This window comes from Petaurus breviceps, unplaced genomic scaffold, assembly GCF_028583685.1.
Source record: "Petaurus breviceps papuanus isolate PSGF00001 unplaced genomic scaffold, PetGlider_PUasm1.0 175, whole genome shotgun sequence".
Taxonomy (NCBI): domain Eukaryota; kingdom Metazoa; phylum Chordata; class Mammalia; order Diprotodontia; family Petauridae; genus Petaurus; species Petaurus breviceps.
In genome coordinates this window covers 68161365-68182230 of record NW_027185764.1, presented here as the reverse complement: position 1 = coordinate 68182230, position 20866 = coordinate 68161365, and the positions used below count along the sequence as shown (strand labels likewise).

The 20866-nt window shown below is 35.6% G+C and overlaps 1 protein-coding gene across 1 annotated transcript in view; it reads left to right on the top strand.

The window, feature by feature from the left end:
* Positions 1 to 20866, top strand: part of SHOC1 (shortage in chiasmata 1) — a 142630-nt gene that overhangs the window by 23866 nt on the left and 97898 nt on the right. The window contains exons 5-9 of the mRNA XM_069085313.1: positions 1858 to 2048; positions 4109 to 4274; positions 5728 to 5815; positions 7848 to 8001; positions 11989 to 12090. Of these exons, the coding sequence (XP_068941414.1) occupies positions 1858 to 2048; positions 4109 to 4274; positions 5728 to 5815; positions 7848 to 8001; positions 11989 to 12090 (701 nt within the window). The remainder of the gene's footprint in view (positions 1 to 1857; positions 2049 to 4108; positions 4275 to 5727; positions 5816 to 7847; positions 8002 to 11988; positions 12091 to 20866) is intronic.

The window sequence follows — 20866 nt, the reverse complement described above, 5'->3', positions numbered from 1 at the left end:
GGGTGAAGATGTCTTCTCATATCTCTTCATTCTTTTTAAAAATATTTTCTTTTTCCCCAGTTACATATTGAAACAATTTAAAAAATTTTTTCTTTTAAAGTTTTGGATTCCAAATTCTATCCCTTCTTCTCTCCCTGCCCTCCCCCTTCCCTGAGATGGTAAGCAATCCAATATAGGTTATACATGTGCAATCATGTAAAGCATTATCATATTATTCATTCTGTACAAGAAGATTAAAACAACTAAAAAAGAGAGTGAAAAATTCATATCTTTTCTTTCAAGATACACTTGTTCTTTGTAATTTTGCAATATTCACTTTTGATTTTTGAGGGAGTTATTTCCATTTACATTGTTGTAGTCATGGTATATATTGTTTTCTTGGCTCTGCTTTCCTCATTCTTCATCAGCTCTTGTAGATGTTTCAGTACTTCTCTGTATCTATCATATTCATCACTTCTTACAACATAATATTCCATTACATTCATATCCCACAGTTTGTTTAACCATTCCCCAGTGATGGATATATACTTTATTTCCAATTCTTTGCTGTGATAAAAAGTGCTGCTATCAATATTTTAATGTATATAGGGACTTTCTTCTTCTCAGTGGCCTCCTCAGGTATAAACCTAGTAATGGAACCTCTGAGTCAAAGGGTATGGACAATTTATTTAATTTATTTGCATAATTCAAAATTGCTTTCCAAAATGACTGTACTGATTCACACCTCCACCAACAATGCACTAGTGTGTCTATCTTTCCTCAACTCTTCCAACATTGATTAGCTCATCTTTTGTTATTTTTGCCAGTTTTCAGGGGGTAAGGTGAAAACTCAGGATTGTTTCAATTTGCATTTCTTTTATTATTAGTGATTTGGAGCATTCTTTCTCCAAATGGGATTTAAAACTAGTACTGCTCATTCTAAGTTCAGTGCTTTACTTAATATGCTATACTTCTAAAAAGGAAAAAGAGATTTAGTAGAAAACATACTAAACTGGCTAATAATGGAACTTTCACCTCAACAATTTCATATACAGAAAATCACACTATCAGTTTTATTGGGGGTTTTTTTGTCTTTTTTGTATGAACTTTGAAGACAAGCTATGTCTTTGTTTAAATACATATGGCTTGATATAGTAATAAAAGCAATGAAATGATTGTTAATGTCCTTTGACCACTTATTTTTGTTTACACACACACACACACACACACGCATGCATGCACACACACACACATAAACACATACAACTTTTATATAACTCAGATACCAAATCTTTACTAGAGAAATTTGATAAAAAGATTTTCTCCCCATCCAACTACTTCCCTTCTTATTTTAGGTGAAGATATCAATAACTTTAAAAAAAATTATATATCCTAGGATTCTTCCATGAATTAGAATTAAAGAGAAGTTTCAAGTCTTCTAATTAAACAATAATAATTAAATTAAATAATTTAAAACACTACACAATGTTTTAAAGTTTGCAAAGAATTTTACATTATTTCATTTGATTCTTACAATAACCATATTTGATGAGTTCAACAGGTATGATTGCCCCATTGTACAGTTAAGGAAACCAAGGGTGAGAGGCATAAATTAACTTGCATAGTGCTACTCAGATAGTAAGTGTCCAAGACATGATTTGAACAAAAGTCTTCCTGAAACCAATATTTTATTCCCTATGTCACATGATGTCTGTATTTGCCCTTTTAATTCCATTTCCTATCTTTAATATTTGATCATTTGAGGTAATGACAGTAATGGTATTATATAGTTAAATTTCTTTATCAAGTTATAAGCATACATTTAATGGAGCATATTAAGGCAAAGCATGCTTACATAACTAAACATCTTTCTTTTAGGAAGAGCATTTCATACATTGTGTCTCATAATAATGAGTTTGAAGAAATTGTTCCAAGTTCAAATCCATCTTCTCAAACTGACATAGAGAAGAGCTGTTTATTTGCTCAGAATGACCAGAATGACGATAAGGAAGTCTTCCCCCTTGTTCCTTGTTCTGAAGGATGGCCAACACTTCAAAAAACTAATCAAGGTAAAGAATTTGTAAGTCTTACTATGCATAAAAACAGCACTTACTGATTGATTGATTTGTTCTTCTGCGAATGATTTTTTTTATTCAGTAGATTAAAAATATGTTAAGTGTTTAATAAATATGGATTTACAGTGACAGGGTATGGGATCTGGACCCCCTCCAAAAAAAAGACCCTCAGCCCCTGAACTTTCCCACAAATTTTAGGAACCTAGCCCCTGAACCCAAATCCTTGGTATTCACCTGAGGCATCAGTATAATCTTTTCAGCTGTCCTTTCATTGTGGCCCTGACCCAGCCCTTCATTCTCTGTTACCTCTGGCCCTGTCCAACCCTTCCTTCTCTGTTGCCTCCGGACCACCCCAAGCTACTTGCCACTCCTAGATCACATCCAGACCTACCCACAGTTTTTCTGTATAAAAGTGGCAGTCTTGCCCCCATTAAATTTGGCATACTCACTAGGAATTTCACCCACCCCAACTGCTGGTGTCATAATAAACTCACTACTTGGACTAAAAGAAGACATGAGTGGTAGAATTTTTTTGAGGCAGACCTATGCCCCTGTACCCTTGCATTATAGGGCCCTGGTATCCCTAGACAAAAACAATAGAAGCTTTAAAGAATATAAAACACTTTGCATCCATTGTCATTTGAGCCTTGTAACAATCCTGTAAGGTACAAGTATCATCCCCATTTTACACAGAAGAAAGCTGAAACTGAGAGAGACTTTTTTCTTCTAGCTATTTGAAGTGTCAGAGACAGAATTCAAACCTAAGTCATCCTGATACCAAGTCCTGCACTCAGTATACTATGTCAGGTATATCTTGACTTGTAGGCTTTTTGTAAACCAAAGATATTTTTCCCTTTTACTTTATTTTTTACTTCAGAGCTGATTTTGCCTTTGATTGATCTTAAATTGCTGTTTACTTACCACTTAAGCTTTGAATTTCTCTGCAAACACATACACACACATATAAACAGATACAATTTTGAAAGGAATCTAACAGACTCCTTTTGTTTTAGAATAAAAACAATAAATTCTAACTTATCTGTTTAGTGAGTGGATATACTTATATTTCTCTGGTAATTTCCATAGCAATCATTCCCCTATTAAAATATGTATTATCTGTCTAAAGATAAGATAAAGAAGTGGAAGCAGCTCAGACTGACACAAAAGAGGAGCTAACCAATGTTCTCTCCCCCACCACCACCACCCCAGTGTTCTGTGTGCTAAATGTTAGCAGAATTTAATATTTAGAAATACTTTATTAAATAAGTAGTCTTTTTAAATTGGCTATTAACTTAGCATACATAATCTCCATGGTTCTTATTTTGATAGAGGCTCTGCAAAAGCAAACTATTTAGAGAAATATAATCAGTGCCAGTCTTATGAGGATCAAATGAAATATGTATGTAAATAAAGTGTCTTATGTTTACAATATGTAAAGCACCTTATAAGTGGTAGCAATAATGATATTGATGATATACAGAGAGATAAGCCATATGTGCTAGGGGATTTCAGGTGGGCAAAAATGTTCTCTGACTATTCCCAAATAACTACTTTATCTACTTCCTTATGCCTAAAATAATGCAACTAGAGATTTACTGTTTTGCTGCAGATTCTGGTCCCCTGTTGAAATGCAGATGTTCTTGGAAATGGTAATATGTTAGTGCTTTTCAGTCATTAGTATGATGAGTTGGTTTCCATCCTTTCATGCTAGTAGTTTTTCATAAGGGAAGATGTCTGAGAGAATGAAAATAAGTACCTGAGTGAGGATTTAGGAAGATAGAAACTCCTGAAAGAATATAAGATTGTGGAAAGCAGGCTGGAAAAAAAAGTTCATTTCACAACATTACCTAGGATTGTGTGGCAATAATCATATTTTAAGGAATTCAAGAGAGTAACAGAGATACTTCCATCAAGGAAATTGTTCTTCAGTGAACTAAATAGTACCTTGAAGTACAAAAATGTTTAAAAATTTTAAAGTATGCTTGTATTGATGTTTATAGTAACTAATTTTTATTCCTTTCTGATTTCTTATTTTGCTTCTTATTTCTTTCCAGATTTATATATTAATGATGAAATAATTTTTATAGATAGTTTGATGGAGTATAAAAAGCAACTACCTACTTTGTATACCCTTTTGAGTAGACTAAAAGTGTTTTTATTAAAAGATCCTTGTTTAGATTTCAAAAAACAACAGATCTTCATAGAAGCTGATCATTTCAGGTACTTAATCACTGGTTACTGGTATTGTGAATATATGCAAGAGGGGGAATTGTTCTTTCCATGTTCTCAGTTTCAACATCTGTTTGCCATCAAGTCAAATTTAATTATTATGGGTTTGTTTGACAGCAATTCAATGTCTCCACAGCCTTTCCAGTGTACAAAATCAGTGCAAAGATTCAACTAAAATTGAGGTGAAAGAAAGGTACCTCCATTCTCCATTTACTTTTAGTTGAAATAGTTCCTGGATAAACCCAGATACCACACTTGGGATTAAGGTAATTGACATTACCTTAATGTCAATTAAGGCTCCTAGAAGGCTGTAAGTAAATCTCATACAAAGGACATGACGATACTAGAGCAATACTCAAAGGTCCTTAGACTCATTCAAAAATATTCATAATATGTAAAATATGTAGGCTCTCTAAGAAGTTTATCCCATTGTAAATTTGTGGTTTATTTGGTAAAAATAATGCCATATTTAATTTTAAATTCTCCATAATGTGAAATAATTATTTCGTTACAGATGTTGATGCTTCTGTGTGACTGAATACAATCCCTTAATAATAGTCTATATTTATATTTTGAGAATCAAAAATACTCCTTATGAAAAAAAATTTAGTACCCAAGTCACAGGTTTTTGTGAGGCATCTATAAACATCTTTTCAGCTCAGTTTTGCATCTGTATCACTATAATATTGTTAGAGAATAGATTTTCTATAAAAAGTTTTGACTAGGTGGCATTCTGGGAAGACTGCAGTTAAAGAAATACTTCCAATCCACATCAGAGTATCCACAAGATATCCCTCCAGAAATTAAAAAACAAACATAAAAAATTTAGAATCCTCACTAAATCCTCACAATAGTGCTCAGTATTTTGTTCTCCCCTCAAAATGTTAATAATAATTTATGCAACTCTTAATAGAAATAGAAATAGAAATATGAAATAATAGAAAGCCTACATATGAATAAGATGAAAATTATTATTCAAAACTCAATTTTTACTTTATTTCCTCCTATTTTGCTTAAATTTAAGAAATGTGCATAAATATTAAGAGATCTGGTATTATAAAGTTCTAGTTGAGAAGACAATTTGGGCATGGCCCTTTAAAAGATCTGGATTTCCTCAGATTATATAGCAACTGTATATTGTCAAGTAATATGATGTTCCACATAAGCAAATTTGAAGACAAGTAAAGCTTTCCTATCATGGACCCCACAGGACTAGTTTGGAGACATAAGAGTTCCTCACATGGGCAATGAACCAGATATAGTTATACTTACACACATATACATATGTATGTGTGTGTATATATATGTGTGTCTGTACAAACACACACATATACACATAAAAATAAGACAGAGCAACTCAAGGTTAATAATAAAAAAACAGAATTGTCGTAATATTTCCATTCAAAATGTTGAAGGATAAAAATTTTTACCTTTTTCTTTTCAGGGAATATTCCCCATTTCAGAGCTATTTGGAAGTCTATGAGAAAGAAGAATTCCATATGATTAAAGAGCTGTTTGAAGATGAAAAAGAGGTTGTTGGGGTTTTTTTTGTTTGGTCTTAATTATGTTTTAATAACTTATTTAATAATGTTCTTATAAAAGTGGTAGAACAAATTTCTATAAACTTTAGTATCTGCAGCATGTTATATATAATTGTGAAACTAAAAAATAGTTGGCAATGGATTGGATGTGGGAGAGTTATGCCATTGATAATGACAAAGAAATTCTGAAGGAATGATTCTGGGGATTCAGTAATGTCCCTAATCTTGACCAATTTCATATGTTTGAGGTTTTAAGTAAGAAGCAACATGGCATAAGTGAAGAAAGCCCTAGAACTAGATTCAAGAACTGTATTCACATCCCATCTCCACTTTTTACTGGGCGTGTGACTTTGGGCAAGTCCGTTAAAATTCCAAAACCCCAGTTTCCTCGTTTGCAGAATCTTGTAGCATCTTCCTCACAAGAGGCAGCATGGTGTAGTGGCTAGAAAGTCAGCCTCAGACCCAAAAAGGCTTTGATGTCCTGTTTGACAGCGATGTGCTGTGTGACCCTAAACAGGTTACTTAACCTCTCAGTACCCCTGGAAACTAAGACTTATATTGCGGAGCAGGGGGATGTTCTATGTTGGTAGAAGGAGTTCCATTACTGGGAACTCTCTATACTAGTAAAATCCCAAGGCTAATTTAAAAAAAATTACCCCCATAACTTTGAAGAGGAACAACTGAAATATTGTTTGAAAAGTACTTTAGACTTCTTATGATGCTCTTTAAGTGTCAGTTGTTATTGTCTAGTGGAAATACCATGGAGAAAATTGGAAGGTATAAGATAAGGACAATATGTGAAGGTTAGAGATTTATTCATGTAATGGAAGCCATATGAACAATGGTTTGTTCAATTACATTTATAGTTTTCCTAACACTGAACCAACCCCTGCATTCCTGGTATAAATCCTACCTGGTCATAGTGTATGATCTTTGTGATATATTAGTGTAATCTCCTTGCTGCTGTTGTTGTTGAGTTGTTTTCAGTCCTATCTCTGACTCTCTGTGAAACCCATTTGGGGTTTTCTTGGCAAAGATACTGGAGGGCTTGCCATTTCCTTCTTTAACTCATTTTACAGATGAGGAACTGAGGCAAACAGGGTTGTCACTTGCCCAGGGTCATACAGCTAGTAAGTATGTAAGTCTAAATTTGAATTCTGGTCCTCTGATTTCAGGCCCAGTATTCTTTCCACTATACCAACTAGCTGCCTGAATCTCCTTGCTAGTATTTCATTCAAAATTTTTGCATCAATGTTTATTAGGGGAATTGGCCTTTAGTTTCCTTTTCTATTTTTGTTTGCCCAGGTTTAGGGATCAAAATCATATTTGTGTCAGAAGGAATTTGGTAGGATTCCTTCTTTGCCTATTTTTTTCAAATAGTTCAAATAGTATTGGAGTTAATTGTCACTTAAATGTTTGGTAGAATTCACTTGTAAATCCATTTGATGTTGGGGATTTTTTCCTTAGGGAGCTCATTTATGGCTTGTTCAATTTCAACATAGTCGGGTTGAACTTAAGACTTAGTTGTATACATCTAGCTGAAAATTTCCAGCATAAAAAAATCATTCATTTATTTAGTGCCTTTTCTAGCATCTTCAAGTTTTGAGTCTTCTGAGGGGGCTGTTCCCCTAGGAGTGGGAATAGAACCCATTCCATAGAATGGAAACCAGATCTTAGTTTCTCAGATGTGCCAACTCCATTTAAAAAGCCCTCCTTCCTCCCTTTCCCAATACTGAGCTGCTCAAGTGAATTGACCCTGGTGATATAGACAGAAGCTAGAGGAAGCTTCAAAAGAATAGGCTAAAGGTTAACTATGTGACATAAAGTATGTTTCTGAAAGTATTTTTAGTCCTGCCTGACCTGACATATGCATACCTTGGAGGGAATGTTTATTTTTACAAATGCTGTTGTATTTTTTTTTTAATTCTCAAATGTTGAAAAATAATCAAAAATGTTATTAGTAAATATTTAAACTCATAAATTATATAGTTATCTCCAAGAATTAACCATTATAATTTTTTAGCACTTGATTTTGCCAATTAAATGTGAATTATTGAAGCCTGCTAGCCTCCACAAAAGAACAGATATACAAACATCCTCAGAATTTGAGAAGTCCCTAAAATTAACTCCAGAAACAATCAGTCATGTGGTTGGAAATGAAAAGCTCTTTGAAAGAGGTGAGAATTAATTTTTTAATATTTATTGCAAAACTATTAACAATTTGATGTTAAAATTTTTCTTTGAACCCACATATTTTATCAAGTCTCCTATAGAACTCATATCCAAATATTAGAAGTACATATTTCTATAAGTTATTTCTCACTATCTTTTAATTATCACTTCTGTGGATAACTGGTCAGTTTTTGGTATAATTTATCATTTAAAAGTCTAACTTAGAACTTTTTTAAACATTATTTTAGCAAATTCAATAGTTTCACAGTCATCCATCATAAAAGAATATATATTCAATTCTGTGAATACACATATGCAGGGGTTTTTAACCTTTTTTATGCCATTGCACCACTTTGGCAGTCTGGAGAATCATATGCTTACCTTCCCAGAAAAACACTTTTACACAATTGAAAGAAATGTTCGATTTGAGTTAGATATTAGTCAAATAAAAATGTAATTTTTTCCCATTCAAATTAATGGAGCCCCCAAATCTATCCATGGACTGGGAGGGGTCTATGAACCCCAGATTATGAACCTCTGTTTTAATTATTGGAGTGATCTAGAATTGCTTATCTTTAGAGTGGGCTTTAGGTTAAGTCCCTAGTCACTGATAGCTGGGCTGAATTAGATATAGATGAGGTCAATCTATATATATATGGCATTCCCATGACATATATAAATGATTTGGAATCATCCTATCAGTTTGCATTATCTGTTCCTCACTTCATTAAGTCTAAATATATTGATTTACTAGAAGTTGGCTGTGCTTTGATTTTATCACATTCAAAAATATGCATACTTAACATATCTTATAATGACACAAAGCTTCAGAAACCTTCCCTCTGTTACCTTCCTGAACATACTACTTTAAAGATTCTCTTACCTATTGTTAAAATGTGTATTTTAGGCTTGATTATGGCCAAGCAAGGGAGTGTGTGTGTGTGTGTGTGTGTGTGTGTGTGTGTGTGTGTGTGTGTAAAGGAGGGGAGGAGGGCTTGGGTAGGGAGAATCTGGAGTAGTTTGCATATTCAAAATCAGCTTCTTATTAAAAAAAAAATCTACACATGGATTTTACTATCTAGGAATCACTGTATCTGATTTTCCTGTAAGTATTCTTCTGGAATAGCATTTTTGACTGTCTATACTAGTTTTCTATTCTACTATAAAATTGACAGAGGAAAAAAATTAACCTATTTGAAGCAGGAAATCTGAAAATACTACAGAAGGAAGATTTATGTCCCCTTTATTTTTCCAGAGGTGGTTTATTGCATCCTATAGAACCCTATCAGCCTATCAGGGATATAATACAGAATAACCTGGAAGCAAACCCAGTGGGTTTTAAACATTAACATTTGTTAGCATTTTGGTCATGGCACTGACAAAATAAAAGGCTAAATAGGATATTATAAATAACAGAAAAGAGTTAAATGTTATTTTATAATATAAACATTAAAGACATTATCTCAAGGAATATTAATAAAACAAATAAAATATATATACTCATTATGATTGCTTTACAAAACCTGTTGTCAGAGGCTTATAAAGAGTACCAAAAAAAGACTAAAACAAGAAAAAAAGTTAAATCCCCAAGTATGTATATTCAGTATGCTAGTACTGTAAAATCTCTCCTTTCCTATAAATCCCTATTCCTGTGCTTCTGACATGAAGAAAATTGAGGATCTTCCCAATGAAATGGCTTGCTTTTTCAAATCCTGCCTGTCTTCTGAGAGCAGCCTAGTATAGCTTAGGGAGACTTAGCACCAAAAGATTGGTTACCAATGATCAATATTTTGGCTACCGAAAACTATTGCTATTGTAGAAAGATTTTTGTATCTGTAGTCAGAGGGCTTGGGTTCAAATATTGGTTCTTCATACCTGTCTGATCTTGGTGCCTTCCAGGCTAAGTATCATTCATGATAGAGAAAATAGAAACAAAACAAGAACCTTCATCTATTATTATCATCCCATCCAGGCCATGGGATCCAAATTATCATTTGTATGAGCCCTTTAAAATTTACTTTCCTAGAAATCTTTGGTGTACATCAGACTATGCTTTCTTCTCTATACAACTGTTCTCACACTTTTGTCATTTACTACACCAACCATTTCCTCTTTGTTGGTCAGAATTATGTCTAGAATAACAATTCCTCTTGAAGCCTTCTGCACCCTAAGAATGAAATTATAATTAAGATAAAAGCTACTCTGCTTTTGTCAGAGAGAGAGAGAGAAAGAGAGAGAGTGCTCCAGTAGATACCTAGATAGTTGTAGTTTCTTATCATTGATATATTATGCCTTAGTACTAGACTAGATTTGTGGGTTTGTGCTGTTTTCTGAACTCCTCATCTAATTCCTCCTTCTGTGCAAGTGGTCTATAGTATTATCCCATGACACTATCACTTCTGTTTTTCTCTCCTTTGATCTTCACTCAAATGTTCTCTACCATGTTCCACCCTCACATTCAGGTTTATAATGCCAGTGCGATATTCACAGCATCCATGGCAACTATGAATATGCTGGTGTAGTTCTGAATCACAAAATATAACATACTCTCCACGTGGAAGACAAAAACCAAAACATTTATCCAAACACCAGAAAGCCAAATCCATCCTAGCAACCAAGAAGTTGGTACATATAACCAATGCAGCAAGCAGTGACATCCCCAAGTCTTCCCTCCATCAGGCCTTCAAAACAAAACAGGTTCCCTTAAGCAAAAATGCCCCTGTCCCACTCATGCTAGCTACTCTGCCTCCACAATGCTTGCTCCCAGCTCTGCCAGTGGTCTCCCCTGCTCCATCCTTTCTATTCTACCCTTTCAGCAAACACTTCCCACCATGGACTCCACTTGATTACATTTGACCTATTAAGGGCAGGGAAGGTCTTCAAATTACCTTACACCTATTAAGGAGCAGGGAAGATCTTCAGATTACCATTACCATTATATTTGGCTCCAAGTTCTTTCATGTCATAAGTCAAAGGGAGTTTAGGGGTAACTGGTTTCAACAGAACTTTACAGCAATATAACAGGGATAACATACAGTAAAAACAGAAAACAATATCTTAGGGTGGGGCTTGAGCACAAGTACCCCATCATTCCCCCTCAAATGAATGGAATCCAAAATCTTGGGGTAAGAGGTGAAAGTCTCTTCTTCTATGGCTACTTCCTGCTGAAATTGGATGTAGAGCTATCTCTGTCCCAAGGGGTCCCATTCAAGAGGTCAGTTCTTCAGCCATCATCCAGAATGTGGTCGATGCCAGGTCCAGGGGTGAGACATCACAGTTGTAGAAAGGGAATGGTATCCAGCTTAAGCAATCAGGCATCTACAGGTGGAGGGTTCTGAGCCCTCAGGAAACAAATCTAACAAACAAGGTGAACAGACAAAAAGCCAAGAAGAAACAAGGGAACCAAACCAGAGTCAGGGCAAGGAATACTTTGCTAGATGCCTTTTCCTTCTCTTTTAATAAATCCTAGGATCATAGATTTAGAGCTGACAGGAAACTTAGAGGTCATCTAGTTCAAGACTCATTTTACAAAGAAGGAAACCAAGACTCAGAAAGGTTAAATGATTTGCCTGTGGTCATACAGGTAGGAAATGAAAGAGCCATATTTAGAACTCAGGTCTTCTGACTGCAAATCTAATACTGTTTCCAATACTCTTTACAATATGCCTTCCAGAATATTGTCTATGTTACTGGGAGGTAGATATCTTTTTGTTTTGTTCATAAAGGTTAAGTGATCAACATTTTGGTAATTCATATTTGCCATGTTTTAATCCTACCAATAGTAATGATTGTGAATCTTATGAAGACCACAGTGCCACCAAAGTAAAAAATTTTTAAAGGCAAACTCTTTTTTAATGAAAGCAATGTGACTTCACATTAATATAAATCCTGACTTCTGAGGGGGGCGGGTATGGAAGGAGAAGAATCACTAAAAATTGTAGCAAGGAAATAATGCTTTTGTCATTAGTAAAGCTTATCCCTTTCTTTTTCAGCTCTCCCTAACAAATATAAGAATGAAACTATGACAAGATACTACCCCACAGAGAGGATGTATATCAGCCAAGACCAATGTGAACTAGAAAGCAGTGAACAAGGTAAAATTACTGAATAAATCCTTAAGTTTTTCTAAATGTCATTAAGCCTATGAAATAAGAGAGCAGCAGTGCATTTGCATATATTCAGTCTTGGTTAGTTTTCAAGTTAGTTGTATTTTACATCATTCCCTTTTTTCACTTATTTTTTTCCTTCATACTGATCACTCTAATTGACCCAAATTCAAACTGAATAGAGAGAAAAGTCATAGAGATTGAAAAGTAAAATAAGGGAAATTGAGAGAACCAGCAAAAAAAAAATTTTTTTAGCTGAATACCAGTAACAGATTAATATCATAGTGAAAATATTTAAGGAAAAATTATAAACTAGGTGTGGTGGTATACCTCTGTAATCCCTGCTACTGGAGGATGCTGAAGTTTGGGGACTCTCAGCTGGAGTAGGGCATGCTCAGTTTGGCATCAATAAGATGAACCCCCCCAGAGAAGGGGGCTAATAGGCTGCCTAAGGAGGGTCAACTTTGTCCTGTTCAGAAAAATTAGAGAAGATTAAAGTTTCCATACCATTAGTATTGGAATGGAGCTGTTATTGCAGGCAATTAGGTGGCACAGGGGATAGAGTGCTGGGTCTGGAGTCAGGGGGGCCTTATCTTTCTAAGTTCAAATCTGGCCTCAGACACTTATGTGATCCTGGTGTGTGGGGTGTGGAGATCCTGACCCAAATTGACTACTCAGAGACCTCTTAAAGTGAAGGTAGTTTTATTAGAATCTCGAGAGAAGCAGGTGGTCCAGTTTCTAGGACAGCACCGAGAGAGAGGAGGCTGAGGTACAGAAGCAGAAACTGGGTTAAATAAGCAAGGGTTATCCGCCCCTCCCAAACATTAACCTAATTATTACTAATGAGGCTCTAATTTTGTTAGATAACATACATAATACATGAGGTTCACTACGCAAGTGCAGTAACAACCTCAGAATACTGAACCTCCTTCAGTCCAACCTAGATGTGTCCTTATCTGGGCCTGAGTGTCCCAAGGCCACTGTCTACTTTCTGATTTGTCAAATCCACCTGCTGCTGCCAACATTACTTCATTTTTAGTATTATCTAAGAGTTCTCTGGGAACTCAAACTTCTTCCCAAGGCTACTGTATGATACTTTTTATCAATAGTCTTGCTTCAGCAATTCTTGCAGTTCTATAGAAACTTAACCCTTTGCTACCTCTCAACTACCATTCCTTTCCCCAAACTAAAAGCACTTCTAATTTAGCCTCAATAGTTAATCCAATCAATTGTATTAATACTCAATAGCTATTACATTATCTTGAAATACACAATGGCTTACATATATATATACACACAAACACACACACACACACATATATATATATATATATATATATATATATATATATGTGGAAGCCATATTGAACTTAGTTACAAAATATAAGTAAGTAATAAGAACGTATATAGGATGTTCAGAATGGGGAAACTTTACTGCAAGTCATCCCTCACAATTCCCCCCTCTTCTTTTATACCTTTGAACTTTCCCCACTTTTCTTAATTCTAATTCCCATCATTGCACTGACAACATACAAGGGGGGCAGTCCCCTTTATAAGTGCAGATACAGAGATTTAAAAGAAAACAATAACAAACAATTGTCCTTTCCAAAGTCCAAAAGTCTCTTTTCACACTTGTCTGGCAAGGGTTATACCATCTGATGTGAATCCTCTGGTTGTTTTCCATCCATCCATCCATCCATCCTCAGCATCGCATTCTAGGCTCTTTATCTTTTGCCTTCTTTCATTCATTTACCTACAAAAGGAACCTTGGAACCAATTTAAATTACCCATCATTTATTACCTTATCATTCTTACAAAATTAAAATTGGAGTCTTGGTCAATTGTCATGATCACACATTAAAACTAGTTTCTTATATTTTTGCATTAATCCATTATTAATTCCTCCACTAGGAGGATGAGATTGTACTGAGATTTACATTTTACTAACAATTACAACAATTAAAATATTTACTAAGTAGTCCAGAAACTTTTCTCCTTTTAATATTAACTAATTATGAGAAAGTTGAGATAAGTGTGATGCTAACTAAATAACAGAATAATATTCCCACAAACCCTTGCCCTACTTGTCCTCACATTATTACAAAGAACTAAAGGACCCTAACTTATACAGGAATATTTATCCTAAATCCTGAGCCTAATTGCTTAATCTTATAGTAACTTAAGATGTTCCAGAATCGAGTATTTAATAGATTTGTTGTTGTATTTTCAAAACTTTTGATTATTCAAACTTGCCACTAAGAATAGCGACAAAACTGTAATCAGGGGGCCATATTTCCCCAACTTCAGAATGTCAGTTCCAGGCAAAATGTATACCAAGCTGCAATCTGCATTGAACCAAGCTCAGAGTCTGCCAGGTGTCATCACTGTGAGGGTCGAGTCAGGAGAATACTACCTCAGCTCATGTGGAACAGTTGTTCTTCCGACCTTCCATACCCATACTTTACAAGCCTTCCATACCTGTACCTCATAGGGTCTGGCATCATGAATAGTGGCTCAGATAGCTTGGATAGCCTTTCTTAATATCCATACCTGTAGTTACACTTAAAGGAATAGTCAGTTAACAGTCCCATCAAATCTTAAATAACAAGCTCCAACAATCAGTTTAAGATATGATTATAATCTCATATTGGTTAAGGAACATCTCTAAAGTGAACCTCAAATAACCTACATTCATTTCTATATTTATTCTTGTTCATAAAAATCAAATCTTCCATCAAGATTATAAATTATTGCTCTAATAGATTTGCATCTACTTCCCAAGCTTCCCTATCTTTTTATAACTATACTTATTTTGAGCTCACACTAAAATTTCTTTTTTCTCAACTAAAGGTATGTCTGATGTAATCCCAATAATTAATTCAGTCAATTGCATTAATACTCAATTACACTTTGAAATACACTGGGACCCCATTCCACACAGATACACAGATAGAACTTTTCTACAGTAACTTTATAATCCCAACCTCAGTCCATGGGATAATGATTCAGTATTGCATTTGTATCCTTATTTCCTTTTCTTCTCAAATATGATTGAGCTATTAATTATAAAATCAAGTTACAAATCTTTCTGCCTTCCATATTTCTAATCAAACATTTATTTATCCTTCAAAATCTCTCAAATCCATTATCCAGATTATTCATCTTTCCTTTCACAATTTTTTTTTAATTCGTCCTAGTAAAGCTAATTGTTAGAGATCCTTTTTAATCTTTTGTACATAGACTTTGCTGCTTCTCAGTAAGTCAAGTTTATTGTTTAGGAGCTTCATAACTAAAACAAGCTCGCCTTCCCAGGCTGAATGACCTTGCCTAATAGACATAATTTCTAGGGACTTTGGCAGTTTTATATCATACAGTAGTAGGAGGACTGTTCTGAATGAGCAGAACTAGTCAAAATAAAGTTTTCATCCAGTCTCTTCCTTTCCACATATAGTAATCAATTAACAATTTTAGATTTTAGCATTAAAACAATATCCCACAGTTTAATCAAATCATTCTGATTATAAGCAATTCACTACAGGGCAAATTTCTCTACCTGCTGTCCCTCTCTCCCTGCTTCCTTTCCCAGGATTAATAAGATTGCTTCCCCATCCTGGGTTATAAAATTTTCCTTGTCTCTCTCATGTTGTTCTCAGTCTTTCCCATAAAACTTCTGAAACTACTTTATTATTTTGGAACCCATAAACACCACTCTCCAAATCCCTGGGTCTGTCTTTCCTAGCTTTTCTGACAGGAGACTCACACTGCTTTCTTAATACCCTTTTGTTTACTTCCTTGCATATATGACACTTCACAGATTTGTTTAGCAAATATATATATATACATACATACATACATATATATATATATATATATATATATAATACATCCATATTTCTTTAAAGCTAGGACACACATTACTCATACTCCTCAGTGGACTCCTTGATGTAAAAATTGACAGAATTTCCCTCATTATTTGTTAATTAACCATTTTTCTCCCATTGAGCAATAACCAATGATCTTGCTCAGTTTCAATCTTCCCAAACTTAATTAAATTTTCCTTTTCAGCTTCTATGAACACAAATATTGCTTTTGTCTTAGGGACTTGGGGATTCAACACATACCTCTTCATAGATTCTGTGGACAGGGCAGCCTCCTTAACTTTCTTGTCTGCTAATCTGCTCCCCATTATCTCATACCAAAGATCTCATAAAATATTTCTTCATAAGAATATTTCCCTTTTTCGAAAACAGTTTATCCTGATATCATTAACTACTATACAATTCCTAAATTCTCTGGTCATAAAATCTTTCCCAAATAATTAACAAAATTTACACAAAGAGGTTTTGCAGGACTTTTCTTCACATAAATACCAATAATTACCTTTCACAAGCATACTTTTGTAAATACTTGGTTAATGCAATAACACCAGATAGCTTGGTTAACAATCTTGCAAGTTTAAACAATCTTAACTGAAACTTCCTTTTAATACAACTGTTTACCAGTAACAATATCATAAATAATTACATTCTGGAATCTCACATACATGGTGAATGTGGTGATCCATAGACCTTCAGATTAACATAAATACATCCATAGATGAAGCAAGCTTGAAAACCATATCCCTATATTTTTCTTTCCCCCTTTTTCCCCAGGTTTCTCATTTGCCTAATAAGAATTCTACAAAATGCCTTTCCAGTTCACTGTGCAGAGAATTATTCATTTCATCATTAGTAATGTGGAAACTATAACTTTAAATCACTGTATATTTCCAGAATAGCCAAAAAGTTAAATGAACAATCAGCTATCATAGTAAATATTAGCAGTATTATTATTACCTGTTTGTATCCCAAATGTAACAACTTTAAATTATCAGATTTTATAACATTAAAAAAATCCAATTCACATGAAATAAACATTATAAGATAGGGTTAACAGGATTGATAAAGTAACATAGCTGGTTTTACACAACTTTTTTTGTTTTTTTCTCCATCTTTCAGTTTCAACAAAATTCAGATTGAAAACTGATTTATCTAACACCATTTCTGGTTCACAGTGGTCACTCAATTTTTATAGTACAAGAGGATTTTACAATTTAGAGATACCATAATAACACAATGACATTATGACTTTAATTGTGTTTCCAAATCATCACATACAAAAATTATTGATAGAAAAATTAGCCTTACCAAGTGCAGAGGCTTTTCTCCTCTCCCCACGGTTGCAGAGCCTGGTTGTGGACCGGGGGTTAGAGAGGGTCATCTGTATTCCTAGAGGTGTGGGCTTCAGGGTACCCAGGGGCCCAGGCTGTTGCCAGTAGGGCCCCTCGATGTAGCTTTCAAGTTGGGGGAGGGGATTCAAATTCCCTATTATTCTTCAGCACTCTCTTTCCTTAATCTGATCTGGTGGGAGAGGCTTCAACAAAATCTGCTCAAATGTTTTTAGATATTCTAACTTTTGCTGCCATAAATTTCAATCATGTGTCCACTCCTTAGAAACTTCTTGGAAAATGAGAGCTTTGAATCTGCCGGTCGAGTGAGTGGGACCCTGGTGTCCCCTTCTGTACTGGAGAGCTCAAAGCTTCACCTCTGAGGTGTCTCTATTACAGATCTATGTATTTTCCTAATTTGCCCTCAGTGCCAAATACTGTTTATCTTTAGCATTGAATCAGGAGTGATACTCTTCAAAAATCACCAGAATGTATTCAGTTGCCTTTCAGTTGCATTCTGATACACAAAGCTTTCCTCTTTTAGGTGAGGCAGGAAATAGTTAAATGTTCATCTGCCTGCCTCTTTGATCTGAGGGGAGAAGATTCCCTCCCTTTCTTATCGCCTTCTCCTCACTCCACTTGACCAGGGTGGAATGAAGAGGAGGAAATTTTCAAAACTTTAAAAAAAATCTTAAAACTGCTGTTCACACTTTTCAATAGCAAATAACTTATACCTATCTTCATTTCCTACCCATGTTCCTTTCTTTGCTACATGCTTAAACTTTTTGACCTGATACTTCTCCTACACTCTTTGACTTGCATTTACCATCATATAGCATAAACAAGACAATATTTGCCTCTCTTTCTCTCCCTCTCCAGCCTGCATTCAGTAGCATGGGAAGGGAGGAGGAGGGAAAGAGATGACAGCATTCCAAAGAAATGTCCAGCAGTCTAGCTGCAGTTTAAACCTTACAGGGTGTTAGATTACTCATTCACACTCATTCACACAGCCACACAAAAACAGAAAAGATAGAGAAACTGATAGGAAGGTTCCAACAGCTCATAGATGATTGTCAGAAATCCTCGGCACAAATCACGTATTTGCTTGGCCTCCAGATAGATGCTATGGAGGCCAGGTAAGATTTGCTTTAAGATAACCTAGGCACAGATCTCCAGGTGTAGGCAGAAACTGGCCCATCCTTTCTTCCTGCCCTTGAACACACAGAGGCTGTTAATTACACAGAGACTTTACACAGAAACATAAAGAACGAATATACAAAGCCAGTTTCACTTGATCATTTTTTTTTATCCTTCCCTTTATATTTTGGCAGCTCATCCCAATTCTATAACCTATTTCCCAAGGGACTATTAGCTGGCACTTCCTGACATTGCTCCGAATTTCGGGGGCTTGGACTGAGTTTCCCCATAATTTAACGAGGACCGCGCTTAGACTCCTTTATATTCCGAATTGTCTCAACAGGGGTCACCCACCTGCCAGCAGTCACCATATAGCATTCTTAAAGAGTCCTTTTCCCTGGGGCCTTTTGCAGTCTGTTTCACCACACACAATTTCACATGAGAGGCTCTTCCTCTCGGGTCTCCCTCAACCTAGCCAATTGGCCCCCAGACTCTTGAGTGCTGACCTTCCAGCTACATGTGTGTAGGTTCTCCTGACTGCAAGCTCAATCACAACCACTGCACATGGAGCTTTGGATCCGTTACTTTCATCTTCTCCTTCACTGAGGTTCTCTGCTTTGGGCACTTTGCTCAGCAGGAAGGAGAAACACCGCCCTACTCCAGAGACCACAGGAACAAAATGTCCCACGGGCACTTTCCTCCAAATAGGGATGGTTTTTGTTCCCCACTGAGTCACATGATCCTGGACAAGCTCCCAAAACTGTGTGGGGTGACCCAAATTGACTACTCAGAGACCTCTCAAAGTGAAGGTAGTTTTATTAGAATATCGTGAGAAGCAGGCAGTCCAGTCTCTGGGACAGCACTGAGAGAGAGGAGGCTGAGGTACAGAAGCAGAAACTGGGTTAAATAAGCAAGGGTTACCCGCCCCTCCCAAACATTAACCTAATTATTACTAATGAGGCTCTAATTTTATTCAATAATATACATAATACATGAGGTCCACTATGCAAGTACAGTAACAACCTCAGAATACTGAACCTCCTTCAGTCCAACCTAGATGTGTCCTTATCTGGGCCTGAGTGTCCCAAGGCCACTGTCTACTTTCTGATTGGTCAAATCCACCTGCTGCTGCCAACATTACTTCATTTTTAGTATTATCTAGGAGTTCTCTGGGAACTCAAACTTTTTCCCAAGGCTACTGTCTAATACTTTTTATCAATAGTCTTGTTTCAGCAATTCTTGCAGTTCTATAGAAACTTAACCCTTTGCTACCTCTCAACTACCATTCCTTTCCCCAAACTAAAAACACTTCTAATTTGGCCTCAATAGTTAATCCAATCAATTGTATTAATAATCAATAGCTATTACATTACCTTGAAATACACAATGATTTATATGTGTGTGTGTGTGTAAGCAATATTGAACTTAATTACAAAATATAAGGAAGTAATAAGAACATATGTAGAATGTTCAGAATGGGAAAACTTCACTGCAAGTCATCCCTCACAGTTGGAAAATCACTTAGCCCTGTTTGCCTCAGTTCTTCATCTATATAATGAGCTGGAGAAGGAAATGGCAAACCACTTCAGTGTCTTTGCTAAGAAAACTCCAAATGAAATGAGGTCTTGAAGAGTCAGACACAACTGAAAATGACTGAACAACAACTTTAATCTAGAGCTGCTTTTCTGTGACATCTTGTATCACAGGTTATATGGCCATATATCATATACTATGTAGGCTAGAGTCCACATATATCAGTACAAAGCATTGGCATGCAAAATTACATTTTCTTAATAATTGATGAGCACTTAATAAAGATATTTATGTGTATATGTAAGCTCATACATGTGAACATTTCAATCAACAGAAATCCATGTCATTTCATCCTAGTCTATAGCTTTGCAGAAATTTATTTTCTGGTTAATTCCCCAGTGCTTATAAATATTCCCAGGTCTCCTCCATCCTTAAAAAAAAAAAAAACTCACAGGGGCAGCCCAAGCTGGCAGCTTGGTGTGAGCGGGTGGAAGCCAACTTGGGGGAGAAGCTATACCAAGAGACCTGGGAAACCATCCATAAACTTTGTGCAGAGCCCAAGTCCTTGAAGGACATCCCCTCAGCTACTCAGGATTGGATGAGATTCCGTCTTTCAAGGATCCCCTAATACAAGATTCTGGACCCTGGCCTTGGGACACTGAACTCTGACAGATGAACTCTCTCCAGTGTTCCATTCCACTTCCCAATTATTTCCCAACTATATGCCCCTGTTCTCCACCCCCTCCTAATGGTCTAGCTCCCCTTTATGTTTTCTCCTCTCTCCCCCATTAGAATGTAAGCTCTTTGATGACTGAGATGGTCTTGTTCACTTATTTTCGTACTCCAAGTATTTAACATACTGCCTGATGTATAGTAAGAACTGAGTAA